The following is a 21,192-nucleotide window of genomic DNA, read 5'->3' as shown; positions in this document are numbered from 1 at the left end:
ACCCGGGGGTGTGTCAGTGTTTATTGGGGAGGGTACACGGGGGTGTGTCAGTGTTTATTGGGGAGTGTACCCGGGAGTGTGTCAGTGTTTATTGGGGAAGGTATCCGGCAGTGTGTCAGTGTTTATTGGGGAAGGTACCCGGGAGTGTGTCAGTGTTTTTTTGGGGTGGGTACCCGGGGGTGTGTCAGTATTGATTGGGGAAGGTATCCGGGAGTGTGTCAGTGTTTATTGGGGAGGGAACCGGGAAGTGTGTCAGTGTTTATTGGGGAGGGAACCGGGAAGTGTGTCAGTATTTATTGGGGAGGGTACCCGGGAGTGTGTCAGTGTTTATTGGGGAAGGTATCCGGTAGTGTGTCAGTGTTTATTGGGGAGGGAACCGGGGAGTGTATTGGGGAGGGTACCCAGGAGTGTGACAATGTTTATTGGAGAAGGAACCGGGGGGTGTGTCAGTGTTTATTGGGGAGGGAACCAGAGAGTGTGTCAGTGTTTATTGGGGAGGGTACCCGGGGGTGTGTCAGTGTTTACTGGGGAAGGTAGCCAGGGATGTGTCAGTGTTTACTGGGGAAGATAGTCGGGGATGTGTCAGTGTTTGCTGGGGAGGGTACCCGGGAGTGTGTCAGTGTTTATTGGGGAGGGTACCCGGGAGTGTGTCAGTGTTTACTGGGGAGGGTACCCAGGAGTGTGTCAGTGTTTACTGGGTAGGGTACCTGGTTGTGTGTTTATGTGCTGGGGAGGGTACACAGGAGTGTGTCAGTATATATTGGGGTGGATACCCAGGGGTGCGCCAGTGCTTTCTTAGGAGGGCGTCCAGGAGTGTTAGCCTATACTGGGGATGATCTTCAACAGTCTGTCAGTGTTTATTGAGGAAGGTACCTGGGAGTGTGTCAGTGTTTACTGGGGAGGGTACCCGGGAGTGTGTCAGTGTTTATTGGGGAGGGTACACGGCAGTGTGTCAGTGTTTATTTGGTAAGGTATCCGGCAGAGTGTCAGTGTTCATTGGGGAGGGTACCCGGGGGTGTGTCAGTGTTTATTGGGGAGGGTACCCGGGGGTGTGTCAGTGTTTATTGGGGAGGGTACACGGGGGTGTGTCAGTGTTTATTGGGGAGTGTACCCGGGAGTGTGTCAGTGTTTATTGGGGAAGGTATCCGGCAGTGTGTCAGTGTTTATTGGGGAGGGTATCCGGGAGTGTGTCAGTGTTTATTGGGGAGGGAACCGGGAAGTGTGTCAGTGTTTATTGGGGAGGGTACCCGGGAGTGTGTCAGTGTTTATTGGGGAAGGTATCCGGAAGTGTGTCAGTGTTTATTGGGGAGGGAACCGGGGAGTGTGACAGTGTTTATTGGGGAAGGTATCCGGGAGTGTGTCAGTGTTTATTGGGGAAGGTATCTGGGAGTGTGTCAGTGTTTATTGGGGAGGGAACCGGGGAGTGTATTGGGGAGGGTACCCAGGAGTGTGACAATGTTTACTGGAGAAGGAACCGGGGGGTGTGTCAGTGTTTATTGGGGAGGGAACCGGAGAGTGTGTCAGTGTTTATTGGGGAGGGTACCCGGGGGTGTGTCAGTGTTTATTGGGGAGGGTACCCGGGAGTGTGTCAGTGTTTATTGGGGAGGGAACCGGGGAGTGTGTCAGTGTTTATTGGGGAGGGTACCCAGGAGTGTGATAGTGTTTATTGGAGAAGGAACCGGGGAGTGTGTCAGTGTTTATTGGGGAGGGTATACGGCAATGTGTCAGTGTTTATTGGGGAGGGTACCCGGGGGTGTGTCAGTGTTTATTGGGGAGGGTACGCGGGAGTGTGTCAGTGTTTATTGGGGAGGGAACCGGGGAGTGTGTCAGTGTTTATTGGGGAGGGTACCCAGGAGTGTGACAGTGTTTATTGGAGAAGGAACCGGGGAGTGTGTCAGTGTTTATTGGGGAGGGAACCGGGGAGTGTGTCAGTGTTTATTGGGGAGGGTACCCAGGAGTGTGTCAGTGTTTATTGGGGAGGGAACCGAGGAGTGTGTCAGTGTTTATTGGGGAGGGTACCCAGGAGTGTGACAGTGTTTATTGGAGATGGAACTGGGGAGTGTGTCAGTGTTTATTGGGGAGGGTACCCGGGAGTGTATCAGCATTTATTGGGGAGGGTACCCAGGAGTGTGTCAGTTTATACTGGGGAGGATACCTGGGAGTGGACAGCATTTACTGGGGAGGGTACACGGCAGTGTGTCAGTGTTTACTGGGGAGGGTACCCGGGTGTGTGCCAGTGTTTACTGGGGAGGGTACCCGGGAGTGTGTCAGTGTTTATTGGGGAGCGTACCCGGGAGCGTGCCAGTGTTTACTGGGGAAGGTACCTGGCAGTGTGTCAGTATTTACTGGTGAGGGTACCCGGGAGTGTGTCAGTGTTTATTGGGGAAGGTACCTGGCAGTGTGTCAGTGTTTACTGGGGAGGGTACCCGGGAGTGTGTCAGTGTTTATTGGGGAAGGTACCTGGCAGTGTGTCAGTGTTTACTGGGGAGGGTACCCGGGTGTGTGCCAGTGTTTACTGGGGAGGGTACCCGGGAGTGTGTCAGTGTTTATTGGGGAACGTACCTGGCAGTGTGTCAGTGTTTACTGGGGAGGGTACCCGGGTGTGTGCCAGTGTTTATTGGGGAGGGTACCCGGGAGTGTGTCAGTGTTTACTGGGGAAGGTATCTGGCAGTGTGTCAGTGTTTACTGGGGAGGGTACCCGGGTGTGTGCCAGTGGTTATTAGGGAGGGGATCCAGCAGTGTGTCAGTATTTACTGGGGCGGGTACCCAGAAGTGTGTCTGTGTTCACTGAGGAGAGTACGTGGGAGCGTTTACTGTGCGGGTAACCAATAGCTTGTCAGTATTTACTGGAGAGGGTGTGATGTTCTGTCGACTGGCCGCTAAGAATGATGAACTACAGAACATTTAGTTTAAATAATTTATTATGAAACAGCTGCGTGATAAAGATAACTGGAATTAATAAATAAACTACTAACACTAACTATTATGGAGCTACTGCAAAATACGTCTATCCTCCAACAACTCCCCACGCACAGGGTCACCTGGTGGGTTTATACTGCAACCTAGTGGTCGGAGGCAGTGTATGATATGTACAGAATTCGTTTATGCATTTCACATCCCTTTTCCTTTGGGAAATGAAATTATTTACATGCATTAGATTATTTTTACAATTGACCATGATATACCTAACTATTTACTTCTTCAGAGTATTTACAGTCTGTTACAAGTTCAGTCTTTCGGGTTTGAGCCTTAACCTTGTAGACCTTCTCAGTTGCTGCTGAATTTGCACGGTTACTTCATCTTCTTTAGTGCTTATTGATTTATTTGCCGTTCTTAACGTATCGAAGTACCTTCCTCCGGTTGTATTTGTTCCGTATGTTCTTCAGGTGTTTTAGGACTGTTGCATACTTCTGGTAGTTGCACCTTTGCCGGACTTTGAGGAAAGCTCTTCTGTTTCTTCTCAAGGCAGCACCTTCATATGTGATGATGAGATACAAGTTTGGGTCTGCTTGTCACAGTACCTTCGCCTGCTTAGACCATCCATTTCCTTTGGAATCTTCTAATCTCACCGTGTCTTCTGTCTGCAGAGGCTGGAGTCTTTTCGTGGATCTATCATAAAATCCCTTCTGCCTCCTTTTTTGAGAGGTTAATTGCCTTGCTAATGTGTGGTTCACTGGCTCTTGAGAAATACGAGATAAAGTCATTTGCAGTTGCCTGTTCATCAGCATCTGAGCAGGCGAGAGCCCATTGACTAGTAGTGCCGAACGATAGCTTAGGAGCGCGAGATAGGTTCCATCGCAGCTCTCTAGTACTTTTTTTTAAGGAGCCGTTTAACAATAGGAATACCCTTTTCAGCCTTGCCGTTCGACGGAGGGGAGTGAGGACTGGAAGTTGCATGTTGGAAATCATACTGCCGTGCAAATTCTGTCCACTCATAGCAATCAAAACAAGGACCATTATCACTCATGACCACATTTGGAACGTCATGGCGCGCAAAAATCTCTTAACTGCGCAAATAAATAACCAATTGATAACAAACAGGAGGTCAGACCGTAACTCAATGAGTAACCAACAACCGCAGCCCACCCTCCCTCCCATACCCCCCACTCTCTCTGCCTCCACTTTTTCTTGTTAATCCTAACCCACCCACCCGCTGATGTAACTGTCCTGGAAGAAGTCAATAAACGGTTTCCATCTCCATGCGAACCCTTCACTACCATTCCACCCTTGCTGTCCTTCATCCTCCCAATCTCCCTCGCCACCTCTTACTTCCTGAGCTGGCGGGCCAGCATCCTGCTCGCCATCTCCCCATACTCATACACTGCCCCTCTGGCCTCCGCAACTGCCCCACTGCCTCGTGGACATCAGCCCAAACTCCATTTGGAGCTTCAGCCACTCCTTCAACAATCCCACCTCTGGGGCCTCCGCGTACCTTCTGTCCACCACATAATCTCGTCCATCAACCTTGACATCACTGCTCGCTCCTCCTTCTCCCTGTGAACCCAAATTGATATAAACTCCCACCTGACCACTGCCTTTAGTGCCTCCCATAGTGTGGCGGCCGAGACTTCACCTGTGTCGTTTACTTCCACGTATCCCAGGATGGCGGCCCTCACCCACTCACACACCTCTTCCTCCGCTAGAAGCCCCGCGTCCATCCTCCACTGTGGGTGCTTCTTTGACATCCCTAATGACACATCTGGCCGTAGAATTCAACAGCTGTGCTATCTCCGGGTAGATAGAGAAATAGTCGATGAACAGAACGTACTCCTTTCCACTTAAGTGGAAAAGATCCATACCAACCTCTGTCACAGAGTTGCGGCTGTCTCGTTCATCTGCATAGGTTCCTTGCTCTACCTGTGCTGAAATCATTGACATGTTTCACAGTTATCCACTAACAGTTGAATGTCATGGTTTATCACTCGCCAATAGACTGCTTCCCTGGCTCTCCTCTTGCACTTTTCCATCCCCAAATGCCGTTAACGCAGCTTCACGAGGATCATTGACCGTAGTGCCTGTGGAATCTGCTGATTCTGCAGCAAAAATCCATTCACATCACTTAATTCTGCTTGTACATTGTAAAAACTTGAGTAGGATCATTTGGGCCATCCTGCATGGAGATACTTTCACACTTTCTGTAAGATAGTGTCCTTGGCAGTTTCTTCTACAATTATTTTTGACTTGTTGTCAGAGACTTGCGGAGACTCTGTCATCATGTTTCCGTGGACCTGTACATCCTCATCCAGCTGAAGTGGTTCCTCAATGCCTGCAGCTCTAGATAGCGTGTCAGCCACAATAAGCAGCTTTCCTGGTGTATATAGCAACTCAAAGTCATACTGTTGCAACTTCATGATCATTCACTGAATCCTCAGCGACATCTCGCTAAGATTTAAATTGCTTGGGGACCTACTATAGTGAGCAGCAACGCGATATGCCACTCATCGGGCTGTGCCTTCAGACCATGAGCTGCAACATGGAGTTTAAACTGTTGCTTAAACACCATCCAATTCTCGTCTATATTACCGGTAATCCAAAGCTGCAGAAGTGCCATGATACATTCGATCCCAGGTTCCGAAGTTTTATCGTGCATTGAGCACCAGTTGCCAGTAGCTTGCAAGGTTAGTGGATAAAACACGTTTTCTTTCTTCTTCTTCCAAGTTATCAGCGGTTTGTATTTTTTGCAGCATCTTCTTGTTGTTATTAAATCATCATTCCTGATACCATGTAATGTTCTGTAGACTGGCCGTTAAGAATGATAAACTGCAGAATATCTAGTTTAAATGATTTATTATGAAACTATAACTATTTCCGAGCTATTGCAAAATACGTCTATCCTCCAACACATCTTACTTCCAACTCCCCAGACATAGGGTCACATGGTGGGTTTACACTGCCACCTAGTGGTCGGAGATCGTGTATAATATTATGTACAGAATTGCTTTATGCATATCATCACAGAGGGTACCCGGGAGTGTGTCAGCATTTATTGGGGAGGGTACCCAGGAGTGTGTCAGTTTATACTGGGGAGGATACCTGGGAGTGGACAGCATTTACTGGGGAGGGTACACGGACGTGTGTCAGTATTTATTGGGGAGGGTACCCGGGAATGTGTCACTATTTACTGGGAAGGGTGCCAGGTGTGTGTAAATGTTTCCTGGGGGGAGTACCTGGGAGTGCGCCAGTGTCTACTGGAAGGTTATCCAGGAGTGTGTCAGTTTATACTGGGAAGGGTACCCAGGAGTGTGTCAGTATTTACTGGGGAGGGTACGCGGATGTGTATTTATCAGGGAGGGTACACGGGAGTGTGTCAGTTTATACTGGGGAAGAAACCTGGAAGTGTGACAGTATTTACTGGGGAGGGTCTTCATAAGTGTGTCAGTATTTACTAGGGAAGGTACCCGGGAGTGTGTCAGTATTTACTGGGGAGGGTACCCGGGAGTGTGTCACTATTTACTGGGAAGGGTGCCAGGAGTGTGTAAATGTTTCCTGGGGAGAGTACCTGGGAGTGCGTCAGTGTCTACTGGAAGGCTATCCAGGAGTGTGTCAGTGTTTACTGGGTAGGCTACCCTGCAGTGTGTCGGCATTTACTGGACAGGAAACCCGGGAGTGTGTCATTGTTTACTGAGGAGGGTTCCTGGGAATTTCTCAGTATTTACTAGGGAGGGTATCCAGGAGGATGGGGTATTTACTGTGGGGAGTACCGTGGATCCTCTCAGCGTTCATTGGGGAGGTTACCCAGGAGTGTGCCAGTATTTATTGGGAGGGTTCCCGGGATTGTGTCAATATTTACTGGGGAGGGTACCCAGGAGTGTGTCAGTGTTTACAGTGGAGGGGCCTTAGAAGTGTGTTAGTATTTACCTGGGAGGGTACACAGCGGGCGTATGTCAATATTTACTAGGGAGCATATCCTGGAGTGTTTACTGGGGAGGGTACTAGGGAATGAGGTAGCATTTACTGCGCAGGGTCCTCAGGAGCGTGTCAGTATTTAATGGGGAGAGTACCCAGGAGTGTGTCAGTGTTTACTACGAAGGGTACCCGGGAGCGTGTCACTATTTACTGGGGAGGATATGCGGCGGTGTCAGTGTTTATTGGGGAGGGAACCCGGGAATGTGTCAGTGTTTATTGGGGAAGGTACCTGGGAGTGTGTCAGTATTTATTGGGGAGGGTACCATAGAGTGTGTCAGTGTTTATTGGGAAGGTTACCCGGGAGTGTGTCAGTGTTCTCAGGAAAGGGTACCCCAGAGTGTCAGTGCATACTGGGTAGGGTAACCAGGAGTGTGTTGGTGTTTATTGGGGAGGGTACCTGGACATGTGTCATGTTTACTGGGGAGAGTGTGGCTGCGAGTGAGACAGGTAGAGTGATCCAGAAGATATGGTTACAGGAGCCTCAGCCCTTGTCCCTGCCCCAACAGGTTTGAGATTCTTGCTCTCTGCGTGGACTGGAATGGGGACTGTAGGGTGGATAAGCAAACTAACCACAGCACTGTGGTACAGAGAGCCATTCAAGTGGGGATGTGCAAAAAGAAATGTAATCGTAACTGGGGATAGTATAGTTAGGGGCATTGACACGGTTCTCTGTGATCAGGATTGCGAATTCTGAAGGTTAGGTTGCCTGCCTGGTGCTCGGGTTAGGATATCTCACCTGAGCTTCAGGGGAACTTGGAGTGGGAGGGTAAGGATCCAGCTGTCATGGTCCACGTAGGTGCCAATGACATAGGTAAAACAAGGATAGAGGTTCTGCTAAGCAAGTATGAACAGCTAGGAGCTAAATTAAAAAGCAGAACCAAAAAGGTAATAATGTCTGGATAGCTACCTGAGCCACGAGTTAATTGGTAAAGGGTCAATAAGATTAAGGAGGTAAATGTGTGGCTCAAAGGTTCATGTGGGAGAAATGGGTTTGAATTCATGGGACATTGGTACCAGTACTGGGGAAGAGGGGACCCATTCCGATGTAACGGTCTTCATCTGAATCACGCTGGGATCAGAGTCCTGGTGAATCGCATAAGTAGGTCTGTAGATAGGGCTTTAAACTAAATAGTGGGAGGGAAGGTTCAGTTGTATGTAAAATTAGAAAATCAAAGTTAAAGGAGAGGGTAGAAGTGCCGGTTAACGATGAGGACTTCAAATGAATTAAGGGGGCCGAGGGCTCAGGAGAGGTTAGTGAAGTTTCCAGGACATGTAATAGAACAGAGAGTATAGAAGGTGGCAGGAAACCAACTTCAGGCAGAGCAAAAAAAGGGGACAGATATGAGAAGGGGGTGATTAATTCAGGACTGAGGGTGTTGTATCTAAAGGTGCACAAACGATACAAACGAAGGTAAATGAGCTTGTTGCTCACGTTTAAATTGGCCGGTACGATGTTGTGGGCATCAGAGAGATGTGGCTGCAAAGGGATCATGCCTGGAATTTAAATATCTAAGCATATGTGTCCTATCTAAAGGACAGACAGGTGGACAGAGGGAGAGGGGTTACATTGTTAGTAAGGAATCAAATTAAATCAATACCAAGAAGCGACATAGGATTGGAAGGCATAGAATCTGTGGGGGTAGAGTTGAGGAACCGCAAACGTAAAAATACCCTGATGGTAGTTATGTATAGGTCCCCTAGCAGTAGTCAGGATGTCGGGCAGAAAATAAATCAGGAGATAGAAAAGGCATGTAAAAAAGGCAATATTACAATAATCATGGGGGACTTCAATATGCAGGTGGACTGGGAAAATCAGGTTGGTAGCAGATCACAAGAAAAGGAATTTGTGGAATGTCTACGAGATGTTTTTTTGGAGCAGCTTGTGGCAGAGCCCACTAGGGAACAAGCAATTCTGGATTTTGGTGATGTGTAATGACGCAGACCTGATTAGGGAACTTTTTTTTGAAAAAAAAATTCAGAGTTCCCAATTCTTTTTTTCCCAATTAAGGGGCGATTTAGCGTGGCCAATTCACCTACCCTGCTCATCTTTGTGGGTTGTGGGGGTCAGACCCACACAGACACTGGGAGAATGTGCAAACTCTACTCGGACAGTGACCCGGGGCCGGGATCGAACCCAGATGTTCGGCGGCGTGAGGCAGCAGTAATAACCACTCCGCCACAATGCCGCCCTTGATTAGGTAACTTAAGGTGAAGAAACCCTTCTGGGCCAGTGACCACAATATGATAGAATTTACCCTGCAGTTTGAGAGGGAGAAGCTGGAATCTGATGTAACGGTATTACAATTGAAGAAAGGGAACTACAAAGTCATGAAGGAGGAGCTGGCCAGAGTTGATTGGAAGGGGAGTTCAGGAGGGAAAACAGTGGAACAGCAATGGCAGGAGTTTTTGGGAGTTATTCCGGAAACACAACAGAAATTCATCCCAAGGTGGAGGAAACATTCTAATGGGAGGATGAGGCATTCATGGCTGACGAGGGAAGTAACGGTTGAAGACTCTGGGTCTGTACTCGGAGTTTAGAGGTCTGAGGAGGGGATCTTACTGAAACTCATAGGAACTGAGAGGTCTAGATAGAGTGGACGTGGAGAGGATGTTTCCACTTATATGAAAAACTAGAACCTGATGACACAGCCTCAGATGGAAGGGGCAATCCTTTAAAACAGAGATGAAGAGGAATTGCTTCGGTCAGAGGGTGGCGAATCTGTGGAACTCTGCCGCAGAGGGCTGTGGAGGCCAAGTCACTGAGTGCCTTTTAAGACAGAGATAGATAGGTTCTTGATTAATAAGGGGATCAGGATTATGGAGAGAAGGCAGGAGAATGTGGATGAGAAACGTGGGAAGGTACCTGGGAGTGTCAGTATTTATTGTGGGGAGTATCCGGGAGTGTGTCAGTGTTTACTGGGCAGGGTACTCTGAGCAAGATGAGTGGTGGGAGCATGTGTTGTACTAGAGTGTCTTTGTTGAGAGAGGAATTACAGGGCATTGTTATTCCAGAAACTTCTTGGGAAAGCCCCAGCGAATATTACTGCTAAATGCGTTTGCAGGCGAACACAGGGCAAGGAATTTAACCAGAGGCGCTACTCCCTCCTAAAGAGATATTCGGCATGTTCACACAAATAAAGCAGAATCAGCATCCTCACCCGCACCTCGACTCTGGCTCTCTTCCCCTCCAACGGAAGGGATTCCAAACCCAGTTTGCGCTTAATGATATCCACATCTTCACAATCGCTTTCGGTGTCTGATTTCTCCGTCAATACCGTCTCTTCTTTAATGGGAATCTTTAATTCTCGTCCGGTTTGCAAAGCAAGCTGCAGTGGAGAGAGAGACTGTGCGAGAGAGAGAGTGTCAGTAAGTGTGAGGGAGAGAGAGTGTGAGGAAGAGAGTGTGTGAGGGAGAGAGCGCGCGAGGGAGAGGGCGCGAGGGAGAGAGGGCGCGAGGGAGAGAGGGCGCGAGGGAGAGAGGGCGCGAGGGAGAGCAGAGAGGGCGCGAGGGAGAGCACGCGAGGAGCGCGCGAGCGAGGGAGAGAGCGCGCGAGGGAGAGAGCGCGCGAGGGAGAGAGCGCGCGAGGGAGAGAGCGCGCGAGGGAGAGAGCGCGCGAGGGAGAGAGCGCGCGAGGGAGAGAGCGCGCGAGGGAGAGAGCGCGCGAGGGAGAGAGCGCGCGAGGGAGAGCACACGAGGGAGAGCACGCGAGGGAGAGAGCACGCGAGGGAGCGCGCAAGCGAGGGAGCGCGCAAGCGAGGGAGAGAGCGCGCGAGGGAGAGAGCGCGCGAGGGAGAGAGCGCGCGAGGGAGAGAGCGCGCGAGGGAGAGAGCGCGCGAGGGAGAGAGCGCGCGAGGGGGAGAGCGCGCGAGGGAGAGAGCGCGCGAGGGAGAGAGCGCGCGAGGGAGAGAGCGCGCGAGGGAGAGAGCGCGCGAGGGAGAGAGCGCGAGAGGGAGAGAGCGCGAGAGGGAGAGAGCGAGCGAGGGAGAGAGCGCGCGAGGGAGAGAGAGCGCGAGGGAGAGAGCGCGCGAGGGAGGGCGAGAGTGTGCGAGGGAGAGAGAGTGCAAGGGAAAGAGTGTGCGAGGGAGAGTGTGCGAGGGAGAGAGTGTGCGAGGGAGAGAGTGTGCGAGGGAGAGAGTGTGCGAGGGAGAGAGTGTGCGAGGGAGAGAGTGTGCGAGGGAGAGAGTGTGCGAGGGAGAGAGAGTCCGAGGGAGAGAGAGTGCGAGGGAGGGAGTGTGCGAGGGAGAGAGTGTGAGGGAGTGTGCGAGGGAGAGTGTACGAGGGAAAGTGTACGAGGGAGAGAGTGTGCAAGGGAGAGAGTGTATGAGGAAGAGAGAGTGTGAGCAAGTGAGAGTGTGAGGGAGAGAGAATGTGAGGGAGGGTGTGTGTGAGGGAGAGACAGTTTGAGGGAAAGTGTGTGTGAGGGAATGTGAGGGAGAGTGTGTGTGAGGGAGAGAGTGTGTGAGGGAGAGTGTGTGAGGGAGAGTGTGTGAGGGAGAGTGTGTGAGGGAGAGTGTGTGAGGGAGAGTGTGTGAGGGAGAGTGTGTGAGGGAGAGTGTGTGAGGGAGAGAGTGTGTGAGGGAGAGAGTGTGTGAGGGAGAGAGTGTGTGAGGGAGAGAGTGTGTGAGGGAGAGAGTGTGTGAGGGAGAGAGAGTTTGAGGGAAAGTGTGTGTGAGGGAATGTGAGTGTGAGAGATATCAGAGTGTGAGAGAGTGTGTGTGTTTGTGTGAGAGAGTGAGTGAGTGTGTGAAAGAGTGCGAGTGACAGTGAGTGTGAGAGTGTCCGAAAGTGTTTGAATGCGAGAGATGGTGAGAGAGAGGGTGAGAGAGGGGGTAAGAGAGAGAGAGTAAGAGAGAGAGAGTAAGAGAGAGAGGGTAAGAGAGAGAGGGTAAGAGAGAGAGGGTAAAAGAGAGAGTTAGAGAGGGAGGGTAAGAGAGAGAGTGTGAGGAGGGCGAGAGGGTGAGAGAGAGGGTGAGAGAGAGAGCGAGAGAGAGGGCAAAAGAGAGGGTGAGAGAGAGGGTAAGAGAGAGGGTGAGATGACGAGAGAGGGCGCGTGGGTGAGAGAGCGAGTAAGAGCGAGAGTGAAAGTGAAAGAGTGCAAGCGAGAGAGTTTGAAGGAGACAGGTGCAAGGAAGAGACAGTGTGAGGGAGAGGAGTGTGAGGAAGAGAGGGAGTGTGAGGGTGAGGAAGAGAAGGAGTGTGAGGGTGATGGAGAGAGTGTGAGGGTGAAAGTGAAAGAGTGCAAGCAAGAGAGTTTGAAGGAGAGAGAGTGCGAGGAAGAGAGAGTGTGCGAGGGAGAGTGCAAGGGAGAGTACGAGGGACAGAGCGTGCGAGGGACAGAGCGCGCAAGGGAGAGGGCGCGCGAGGGAGAGAGCGTGCGGGGGAGAGTGTGCGAGAGTGAGTGTGCGAGGGAGAGAATGTGCGAGGGAGAGAATGTGCGAAGGAGAGAATGTGCGAAGGAGAGAATGTGCGAGGGAGAGGGCGCGCGAGGGAGAGGGCACGCGTGAGGGAGAAGCGCGCGAGGGAGAGGGCACGCGTGAGGGAGAAGCGCGTGAGGGAGAGGCTGGTGAGGGTAAGAGCGCACGAGGGAGAGGCTGCGCGAGGGAGAGGGCGCGCGAGGGAGATTGCACGCGAAGGAGAGAGTGCGCGAGGGAGGGAGTGTGCGGGGAGTGTGCGAGGGAGAGAATTGTGCGAGGGAGAGAATGTGCGAGGGAGAGAATGTGCGAGGGAGAGAATGTGCGAGGGAGAGAATGTGCGAGGGAGAGAATGTGCGAGGGAGAGTGTGTGCGAGGGAGAGTGTGTGCGAGGGAGAGTGTGTGCGAGGGAGAGTGTTTGCGAGGGAGAGTGTTTGCGAGGGAGAGTGTTTGCGAGGGAGAGTGTTTGCGAGGGAGAGTGTTTGCGAGGGAGAGAGAGTGTAAGGGAGGGAATGTAAGGGAGAGAGTGTATAGGAAGAGAATATACGGGAGAGAGAGTGTTATGGAGAAAGAGTTTGAGGGAGTGTGAGAGAGCGTGAGAGAGATATCAATGTGTGTGAGAGCGTGTGAGAGAATGTGAGAGAATAAGAGAGTGTCAGAGAGAGTATGTGTGAGTATGTGATGGAATGTGTGAGAGAGTCTGAAAGAGTGTGAGAGCAATAGTGAGAGTGCAAGAGAGAGAGTGTGCGAGGGAGAGAGTGTGCAAGGGAGAGAGTGTGCGAGGGAGAGAGTGTGCGAGGGAGAGAGTGTGCGAAGGAGAGAGTGTGCGAAGGAGAGTGCGAGGGAGAGAGTGTGCGAGGGAGAATGTGCGAGGGAGAGTGTGTGTGAGGGAGAGAGTGTGCGAAGGAGAGTGCGAGGGAGAGAGTGTGCGAGGGAGAGAATGTGCGAGGGAGAGTGTGTGTGAGGGAGAGAGTGTGCGAGGGAGAGAGAGTGAGGGAGATAGTGTAAGGGAGAGTGTGTGCGAGGGAGAGAGAGTGAGGGAGGTAGTGTAAGGGAGAGTGTGTAAGGGAAAAAGTGTATGGAAGAGAGAGTGAAGGGAAGAGAATATGCGGAAGAGAGAGCGTTATGGGGAAAGAGTTTGAGGGAGTGTGAGAGAGCATGAGAGAGATATCAGTGTGTGTGTAGCGTGTGGGAGAATGTGAGAGAATAAGAGAGTGAGAGAGAGAGTGTGTGAGAGAATGTGTGATAGAGACTGAGAGAGTAAGAGAGTCTGAAAGAGTGTGAGAGCAATAGTGAGAGTGCAAGCGAGAGTGTGTGCGAGGGAGAGTGTGTGCGAGGGAGAGTGTGTGCGAGGGAGAGTGTGTGCGAGGGAGAGTGTGTGCGAGGGAGAGTGTGTGCGAGGGAGAGTGTGTGCGAGGGAGAGTGTGCGCGAGGGAGAGTGTGCGAGAGAGAGTGTGCGCGAGAGAGAGTGTGCGCGAGGGAGAGTGTGCGCGAGGGGAGTGTGCGCGAGGGGAGAGTGCGCGAGGGGAGAGTGTGCGCGAGGGAGAGTGTGCGCGAGGGAGAGTGTGCGCGAGGGAGAGTGTGCGCGAGGGAGAGTGTGCGCGAGGGAGAGTGTGCGCGAGGGAGAGTGTGCGCGAGGGAGAGTGTGCGCGAGGGAGAGTGGTGCGCGAGGGAGAGTGGGCGCGAGGAGAGTGGGCGCGAGGGAGAGGTGCGCGAGGGAGAGAGTGCGCGAGGGAGAGAGTGCGCGAGGGAGAGAGTGTGCGAGGGAGAGAGTGTGCGAGGGAGAGAGTGTGCGAGGGAGAGAGTGTGCGAGGGAGAGAGTGTGCGAGGGAGAGAGTGTGCGGGAGAGAGTGTGCGAGGGAGAGAGAGTGCGAGGGAGAGAGAGTGCGAGGGAGGGAGTGTGCGAGGGAGAGAGTGTGAGGGAGTGTGCGAGGGAGAGTGTACGAGGGAAAGTGTACGAGGGAGAGAGTGTGCAAGGGAGAGTGTGTATGAGGAAGAGAGAGTGTGAGCAAGTGAGAGTGTGAGGGAGAGAGAATGTGAGGGAGGGTGTGTGTGAGGGAGAGACAGTTTGAGGGAAAGTGTGTGTGAGGGAATGTGAGGGAGAGTGTGTGTGAGGGACAGAGTGTGTGAGGGAGAGTGTGTGAGGGAGAGTGTGTGAGGGAGAGTGTGTGAGGGAGAGTGTGTGAGGGAGAGTGTGTGAGGGAGAGTGTGTGAGGGAGAGAGTGTGTGAGGGAGAGAGTGTGTGAGGGAGAGAGTGTGTGAGGGAGAGAGTGTGTGAGGGAGAGAGAGTTTGAGGGAAAGTGTGTGTGAGGGAATGTGAGTGTGAGAGATATCAGAGTGTGAGAGAGTGTGTGTGTTTGTGTGAGAGAGTGAGTGAGTGTGTGAAAGAGTGCGAGTGACAGTGAGTGTGAGAGTGTCCGAAAGTGTTTGAATGCGAGAGATGGTGAGAGAGAGGGTGAGAGAGGGGGTAAGAGAGAGAGAGTAAGAGAGAGAGAGTAAGAGAGAGAGGGTAAGAGAGAGAGGGTAAGAGAGAGAGGGTAAGAGAGAGAGTAAGAGAGAGAGGGTAAGAGAGAGAGTGTGAGGAGGGCGAGAGGGTGAGAGAGAGGGTGAGAGAGAGAGCGAGAGAGAGGGCAAAAGAGAGGGTGAGAGAGAGGGTAAGAGAGAGGGTGAGATGACGAGAGAGGGCGCGTGGGTGAGAGAGCGAGTAAGAGCGAGAGTGAAAGTGAAAGAGTGCAAGCGAGAGAGTTTGAAGGAGACAGGTGCAAGGAAGAGACAGTGTGAGGGAGAGGAGTGTGAGGAAGAGAGGGAGTGTGAGGGTGAGGAAGAGAATGGAGTGTGAGGGTGATGGAGAGAGTGTGAGGGTGAAAGTGAAAGAGTGCAAGCAAGAGAGTTTGAAGGAGAGAGAGTGCGAGGAAGAGAGAGTGTGCGAGGGAGAGTGCGAGGGAGAGTACGAGGACAGAGCGTGCGAGGGACAGAGCGCGCAAGGGAGAGGGCGCGCGAGGGAGAGAGCGTGCGGGGGAGAGTGTGCGAGAGTGAGTGTGCGAGGGAGAGAATGTGCGAGGGAGAGAATGTGCGAAGGAGAGAATGTGCGAAGGAGAGAATGTGCGAGGGAGAGGGCGCGCGAGGGAGAGGGCACGCGTGAGGGAGAAGCGCGCGAGGGAGAGGGCACGCGTGAGGGAGAAGCGCGTGAGGGAGAGGCTGGTGAGGGTAAGAGCGCACGAGGGAGAGGCTGCGCGAGGGAGAGGGCGCGCGAGGGAGATTGCACGCGAAGGAGAGAGTGCGCGAGGGAGGGAGTGTGCGGGGGAGTGTGCGAGGGAGAGAATTGTGCGAGGGAGAGAATGTGCGAGGGAGAGAATGTGCGAGGGAGAGAATGTGCGAGGGAGAGAATGTGCGAGGGAGAGAATGTGCGAGGGAGAGTGTGTGCGAGGGAGAGTGTGTGCGAGGGAGAGTGTGTGCGAGGGAGAGTGTTTGCGAGGGAGAGTGTTTGCGAGGGAGAGTGTTTGCGAGGGAGAGTGTTTGCGAGGGAGAGTGTTTGCGAGGGAGAGAGAGTGTAAGGGAGGGAATGTAAGGGAGAGAGTGTATAGGAAGAGAATATACGGGAGAGAGAGTGTTATGGAGAAAGAGTTTGAGGGAGTGTGAGAGAGCGTGAGAGAGATATCAATGTGTGTGAGAGCGTGTGAGAGAATGTGAGAGAATAAGAGAGTGTCAGAGAGAGTATGTGTGAGTATGTGATGGAATGTGTGAGAGAGTCTGAAAGAGTGTGAGAGCAATAGTGAGAGTGCAAGAGAGAGAGTGTGCGAGGGAGAGAGTGTGCAAGGGAGAGAGTGTGCGAGGGAGAGAGTGTGCGAGGGAGAGAGTGTGCGAAGGAGAGTGCGAGGGAGAGAGTGTGCGAGGGAGAATGTGCGAGGGAGAGTGTGTGTGAGGGAGAGAGTGTGCGAAGGAGAGTGCGAGGGAGAGAGTGTGCGAGGGAGAGAATGTGCGAGGGAGAGTGTGTGTGAGGGAGAGAGTGTGCGAGGGAGAGAGAGTGAGGGAGATAGTGTAAGGGAGAGTGTGTGCGAGGGAGAGAGAGTGAGGGAGGTAGTGTAAGGGAGAGTGTGTAAGGGAAAAAGTGTATGGAAGAGAGAGTGAAGGGAAGAGAATATGCGGAAGAGAGAGTGTTATGGGGAAAGAGTTTGAGGGAGTGTGAGAGAGCATGAGAGAGATATCAGTGTGTGTGTAGCGTGTGGGAGAATGTGAGAGAATAAGAGAGTGAGAGGGAGAGTGTGTGAGAGAATGTGTGATAGAGACTGAGAGAGTAAGAGAGTCTGAAAGAGTGTGAGAGCAATAGTGAGAGTGCAAGCGAGAGTGTGTGCGAGGGAGAGTGTGTGCGAGGGAGAGTGTGTGCGAGGGAGAGTGTGTGCGAGGGAGAGTGTGTGCGAGGGAGAGTGTGTGCGAGGGAGAGTGTGTGCGAGGGAGAGTGTGCGCGAGGGAGAGTGTGCGCGAGGGAGAGTGTGCGCGAGGGAGAGTGTGCGCGAGGGAGAGTGTGCGCGAGGGAGAGTGTGCGCGAGGGAGAGTGTGCGCGAGGGAGAGTGTGCGCGAGGGAGAGTGTGCGCGAGGGAGAGTGTGCGCGAGGGAGAGTGTGCGCGAGGGAGAGTGTGCGCGAGGGAGAGTGTGCGCGAGGGAGAGTGTGCGCGAGGGAGAGTGTGCGCGAGGGAAAGTGTGCGCGAGGGAGAGGGTGCGCGAGGGAGAGAGTGCGCGAGGGAGAGAGTGCGCGAGGGAGAGAGTGTGCAAGGGAGAGTGTGCGAGGGAGAGAGTGTGCGAGGGAGAGAGTGTGCGAGGGAGAGAGTGTGCGAGGGAGAGAGTGTGCAAGGGAGAGAGTGTGCGAGGAGAGAGTGTGCGAGGGAGAGAGTGTGCAAGGGAGAGAGTGTGCAAGGGAGAGTGTGCGCGAGGGAGAGTGTGCGCGAGGGAGTGTGCGCGAGGGAGTGTGCGCGCGAGGGAGAATGTGTGCGAGGGAGAATGAGTGAAGGAGATAGTGTGAGGGAGATAGTGTGAGGGAGAGTGTGCGAGGGAGAGAGTGTGCGAGGGAGAGTGTGCGAGGGAGAGTGTGCGCGAGGGAGAGTGTGCGCGAGGGAGTGTGCGCGCGAGGGAGAATGTGTGCGAGGGAGAGTGAGTGAAGGAGATAGTGTGAGGGAGATAGTGTGAGGGAGAGAGTGTGCGAGGGAGAGAGTGTGTGAGGGAGAGAGTGTACGAGGGAGAGAGTGTACGAGGGAGAGAGTGTACGAGGGAGAGAGTGTGCGAGGGAGATAGTGTGCGAGGGAGATAGTGTGCGAGGGAGAGAGTGTGCGAGGGAGAGAGTGTGCGAGGGAGAGAGTGTGCGAGGGAGAGAGTGTGCGAGGGAGAGAGTGTGCGAGGGAGAGAGTGTGCGAGGGAGAGAGTGTGCGAGGGAGAGAGTCCGAGGGAGAGAGAGTGCGAGGGAGGGAGTGTGCGAGGGAGAGTGTGAGGGAGTGTGCGAGGGAGAGTGTACGAGGGAAAGTGTACGAGGGAGAGAGTGTGCAAGGGAGAGAGTGTACGAGGGAGAGAGTGTGCGAGGGAGAGTGTGCGAGGGGAGAGTGTGCGAGGGAGAGAGTGTGCGAGGGAGAGAGTGTGCGAGGGAGAGTGGGCGAGGGGAGAGAGTGCGAGGGAGAGAGTGCGAGGGAGAGAGTGCGAGGGAGAGAGTGTGCGAGGGAGAGAGTGTGCAAGGGAGAGTGTGTGCGAGGGAGAGTGTGCGAAGGAGAGTGCGAGGGAGAGTGTGCGAGGGAGAGTGTGCGCGAGGGAGTGTGCGCGCGAGGGAGAATGTGTGTGAGGGAGAGTGAGTGAAGGAGATAGTGTGAGGGAGATAGTGTGAGGGAGAGTGTGCGAGGGAGAGAGTGTGCGAGGGGAGAGTGTGCGAGGGAGAGAGTGTGCGAGGGAGAGAGTGTGCAAGGGAGAGTGTGTGCGAGGGAGAGAGTGTGCGAAGGAGAGTGCGAGGGAGAGTGTGCGAGGGGAGAGTGTGTGCGAGGGAGAGTGTGCGCGAGGGAGTGTGCGCGCGAGGGAGAATGTGTGTGAGGGAGAGTGAGTGAAGGAGATAGTGTGAGGGAGATAGTGTGAGGGAGAGAGTGTGCGAGGGAGAGAGTGTGCGAGGGAGAGTGTGTGCGAGGGAGAGAGTGTGCGAGCGGGAGTGTGCGCGAGGGAGTGTGCGGAAGGGAGAATGTGTGCGAGGGAGAGAGAGTGAGGGAGATAGTGTGAGGGAGAGAGTGTGCGAGGGAGATAGTGTGAGGGAGTGTGTGCGAGGGAGAGTGTGCGCGAGGGAGAGTGTGCGCGAGGGAGAATGTGTGCGAGGGAGAGTGTGAGGGAGAGAGTGTGCGAGGGTGAATGTGCGCGAGGGAGAGTGTGCGAGGGAGAGTGTGCGCGAGGGAGAGTGTGCGCGAGGGAGAGTGCGCGAGGGAGAGTGCGCGAGGGAGAGTGTGAGCGAGGGAGAATGTGTGTGAGGGAGATAGTGTGAGGGAGTGTGTGCGCAAGGGAGAATGTGTGCGAGGGAGAGAGAGTGAGGGAGATAGTGTGAGGGAGAGAGTGTGCGAGGGAGAGTGTGTATAGGAAGAGAATATACGGGAGAGAGAGTGTTATGGAGAAAGAGTTTGAGGGAGTGTGAGAGAGATATCAGTGTGTGTGAGCGTGTGAGAGAATAAGAGAGAGTGTGAGAGAGAGTGTGAGAGAGTGTGTGAGAGAGAGTATGTGAGTGTGTGAGAGACTGTGAGAGAGACAGAGTGTCTGAGAGAGTCTGATAGTGTGAGAGCAATAGTGAGTACGAGGGAGAGAGTGTGCGAGGGAGAGTGTGCGAGGGACAAAGCGTGCGAGGGAGAGAGCGTGCGAGGGAGTGTACGCGCAAGGGAGGGAGTGTGCGCGCAAGGGAGAGAGTGTGAGAGGGAGAGAGCGTGCGAGGGAGAGAGCATGCGAGGGAGAGAGAGTGTGAGGGAGAGAGTGAGGGACAGAGAGTGTGAGTGAGAGAGAATGTGAGGGGAGAGTGTGTGTGAGGGTGAGAGTGTGAGGGAGAGAGTGTGTGAGGGAGAGAGAGTTTGAGGGAAAGTGTGTGTGAGGGAATGTGAGTGTGAGAGATATCGGAGTGTGAGAGAGTGTGTGTGTTTGTGTGAGAGAGTGGCTGAGTGTGTGAAAGAGTGTGAGTGACAGTGAGTGTGTGAGAGTGTCCGAAAGTGTGTGAATGTGAGAGATGGCGAGAGAGAGGGTGAGAGAGGGGGTAAGAGAGAGAGAGTAAGAGAGAGAGGGTAAGAGAGAGAGGGTAAAAGAGAGAGTAAGAGAGAGAGGGTAAGAGAGAGGGTGAAAGAGAGAGGGCGAGAGAGAGAGGGCGAGAGAGAGGGTGAAAGAGAGGGCGAAAGAGAGGGCGAAAGAGAGGGTGAGAGAGAGGGTGAGAGAGAGGGTGAGAGAGCTGGTGAGAGAGAGGGTAAGAGAGAGGGTGAGATGACGAGAGAGGGCGCGAATGTGAGAGAGTGAAAGTGAAAGAGTGCAGGCGAGAGAGTTTGAAGGAGAGAGAGTGCAAGGAAGAGACTGTGAGGGAGAGGAGTGTGAGGGAGAGAGGGTGTGAGGGAGAGAGAGTGTGAGGGAGAGAGAGTGTGAGGGAGAGAGGGTGAGGGAGAGAGTGTGAGGGACAGAGAGACAGAATGGGAGGGAAACAGAGAGAGAGACAGAGAGGAGAGAAAGAGAGAGAGAAAGAGAGACAGACAGAGAGAGAGACAGAGAGAAAGACAGAGTAAGAGAGCGAGAGAGAGAGACAGAAACAGACAGACACAGAGACAGGGAGAAAGAGAATGAGAGAGACAGAGAGAGAGAGAGACAGAGAGAGAGATAGGGAGAAAGAGAATGAGAGAGACAGAGAGAGAGAGAGGACACAGAGAGAGTGAGCAAGAGTGTGGGACAGCAAGGGCGACAGAGGGAGCGATAGAGAATGCAAGGAAGGGTGGCTGGATCTAGTTGGATCCCAGCCATTTACCTGCTGTGATTTCCACTGCTTCTGTTGGTCGATTTTAATCAGCTGGACCTTAGCAGCCTTCAGGAGATTAACCATCCGTTTGTCCATAGCTGACATGCAAAGCGAGTGATTGGCCAGGCTCTGTGTGATCTCTGCCTCAGCTATCCTGACTGGCTCCGAGTCGGGTGTGGAGGGGTCTTCTTCCCTCTCCGGCGTCTCATCTCCAATGATCTCGGGCTTCACCCCACCATCGGTCTGCGTCTCGTTGTCACGGGAGGTCTCCAAGCACTCAGCGGGCTTGGGCTGCTCCATAACCTCTGAGTGTCCGTCCCCATCCCCCTTAGTGGGTAGCTCAAGGCTGCTCTCGTCGGGTTGGGACATGCAGCCCACCTCGTTAATCTGCTCTGCCTTATGCTGCGGGCTGGCCTGGCTCGGAGTGGAACAAATGGGCTGCTCTTCCTCTGTCCGGGGCGGAGGGCAAGGCTCTGCCTCCGGTGGGTCAGCGGGAGAAGGGGGCCGGGGCGACTCCCCTGCTGCAGGACGCCAGCTCCGTGTCCGCATGGCATGGCCAGGCGCGCTCTGTTCCCCAGTGCCGCCTTTTGGGCCTTGGCTCTGGAGGCATGGGGCTGAGGAGGAGGAGGGGGGAGGGGCAGGGGGTGCCAGCAAGGCCTGGGGAGGATGGGGCTCGAGGGAGACAGCCTCCTCAGAGCCAGAGTCGGAGCTGAGGGCGGGGAAGGGGAGCCGGGCGGGGGAAAGGAGCACGTCCTCCAGCGTGAAGGGGGAGAGCTGGAGGCTGTCGAAGGAGGGCTTGCTGCTCAGGAGATCCTTGGTGGACTCGGCCTGGTCAGGCGGCGTGGTCCAAGTGAAGGTGGGCTGGCGCAGGATGGTACGACGCCT

General features: G+C 53.7%; 1 protein-coding gene across 1 annotated transcript in view; it reads right to left on the bottom strand.

The window, feature by feature from the left end:
• LOC119974252 overlaps nt 1-21,186 on the bottom strand; it is a 117,113-nt gene extending 95,927 nt beyond the window's left edge. The window contains exons 1-2 of the mRNA XM_038813021.1: nt 20,317-21,186; nt 10,065-10,250 (exon numbers count right to left, since the gene is read on the bottom strand). Coding sequence (XP_038668949.1) covers nt 10,065-10,250; nt 20,317-20,856 — 726 coding nt within the window. The 5' untranslated portion in view covers nt 20,857-21,186. The remainder of the gene's footprint in view (nt 1-10,064; nt 10,251-20,316) is intronic.
• Between the last annotated feature and the right edge of the window lie 6 nt (nt 21,187-21,192).

The sequence above is a fragment of the Scyliorhinus canicula genome, chromosome 12, assembly GCF_902713615.1.
Source record: "Scyliorhinus canicula chromosome 12, sScyCan1.1, whole genome shotgun sequence".
Lineage (NCBI taxonomy): Eukaryota > Metazoa > Chordata > Chondrichthyes > Carcharhiniformes > Scyliorhinidae > Scyliorhinus > Scyliorhinus canicula.
The sequence above is the reverse complement of the archived record's forward strand: the minus strand, read 5'-3'. Positions and strand labels throughout refer to the sequence as shown.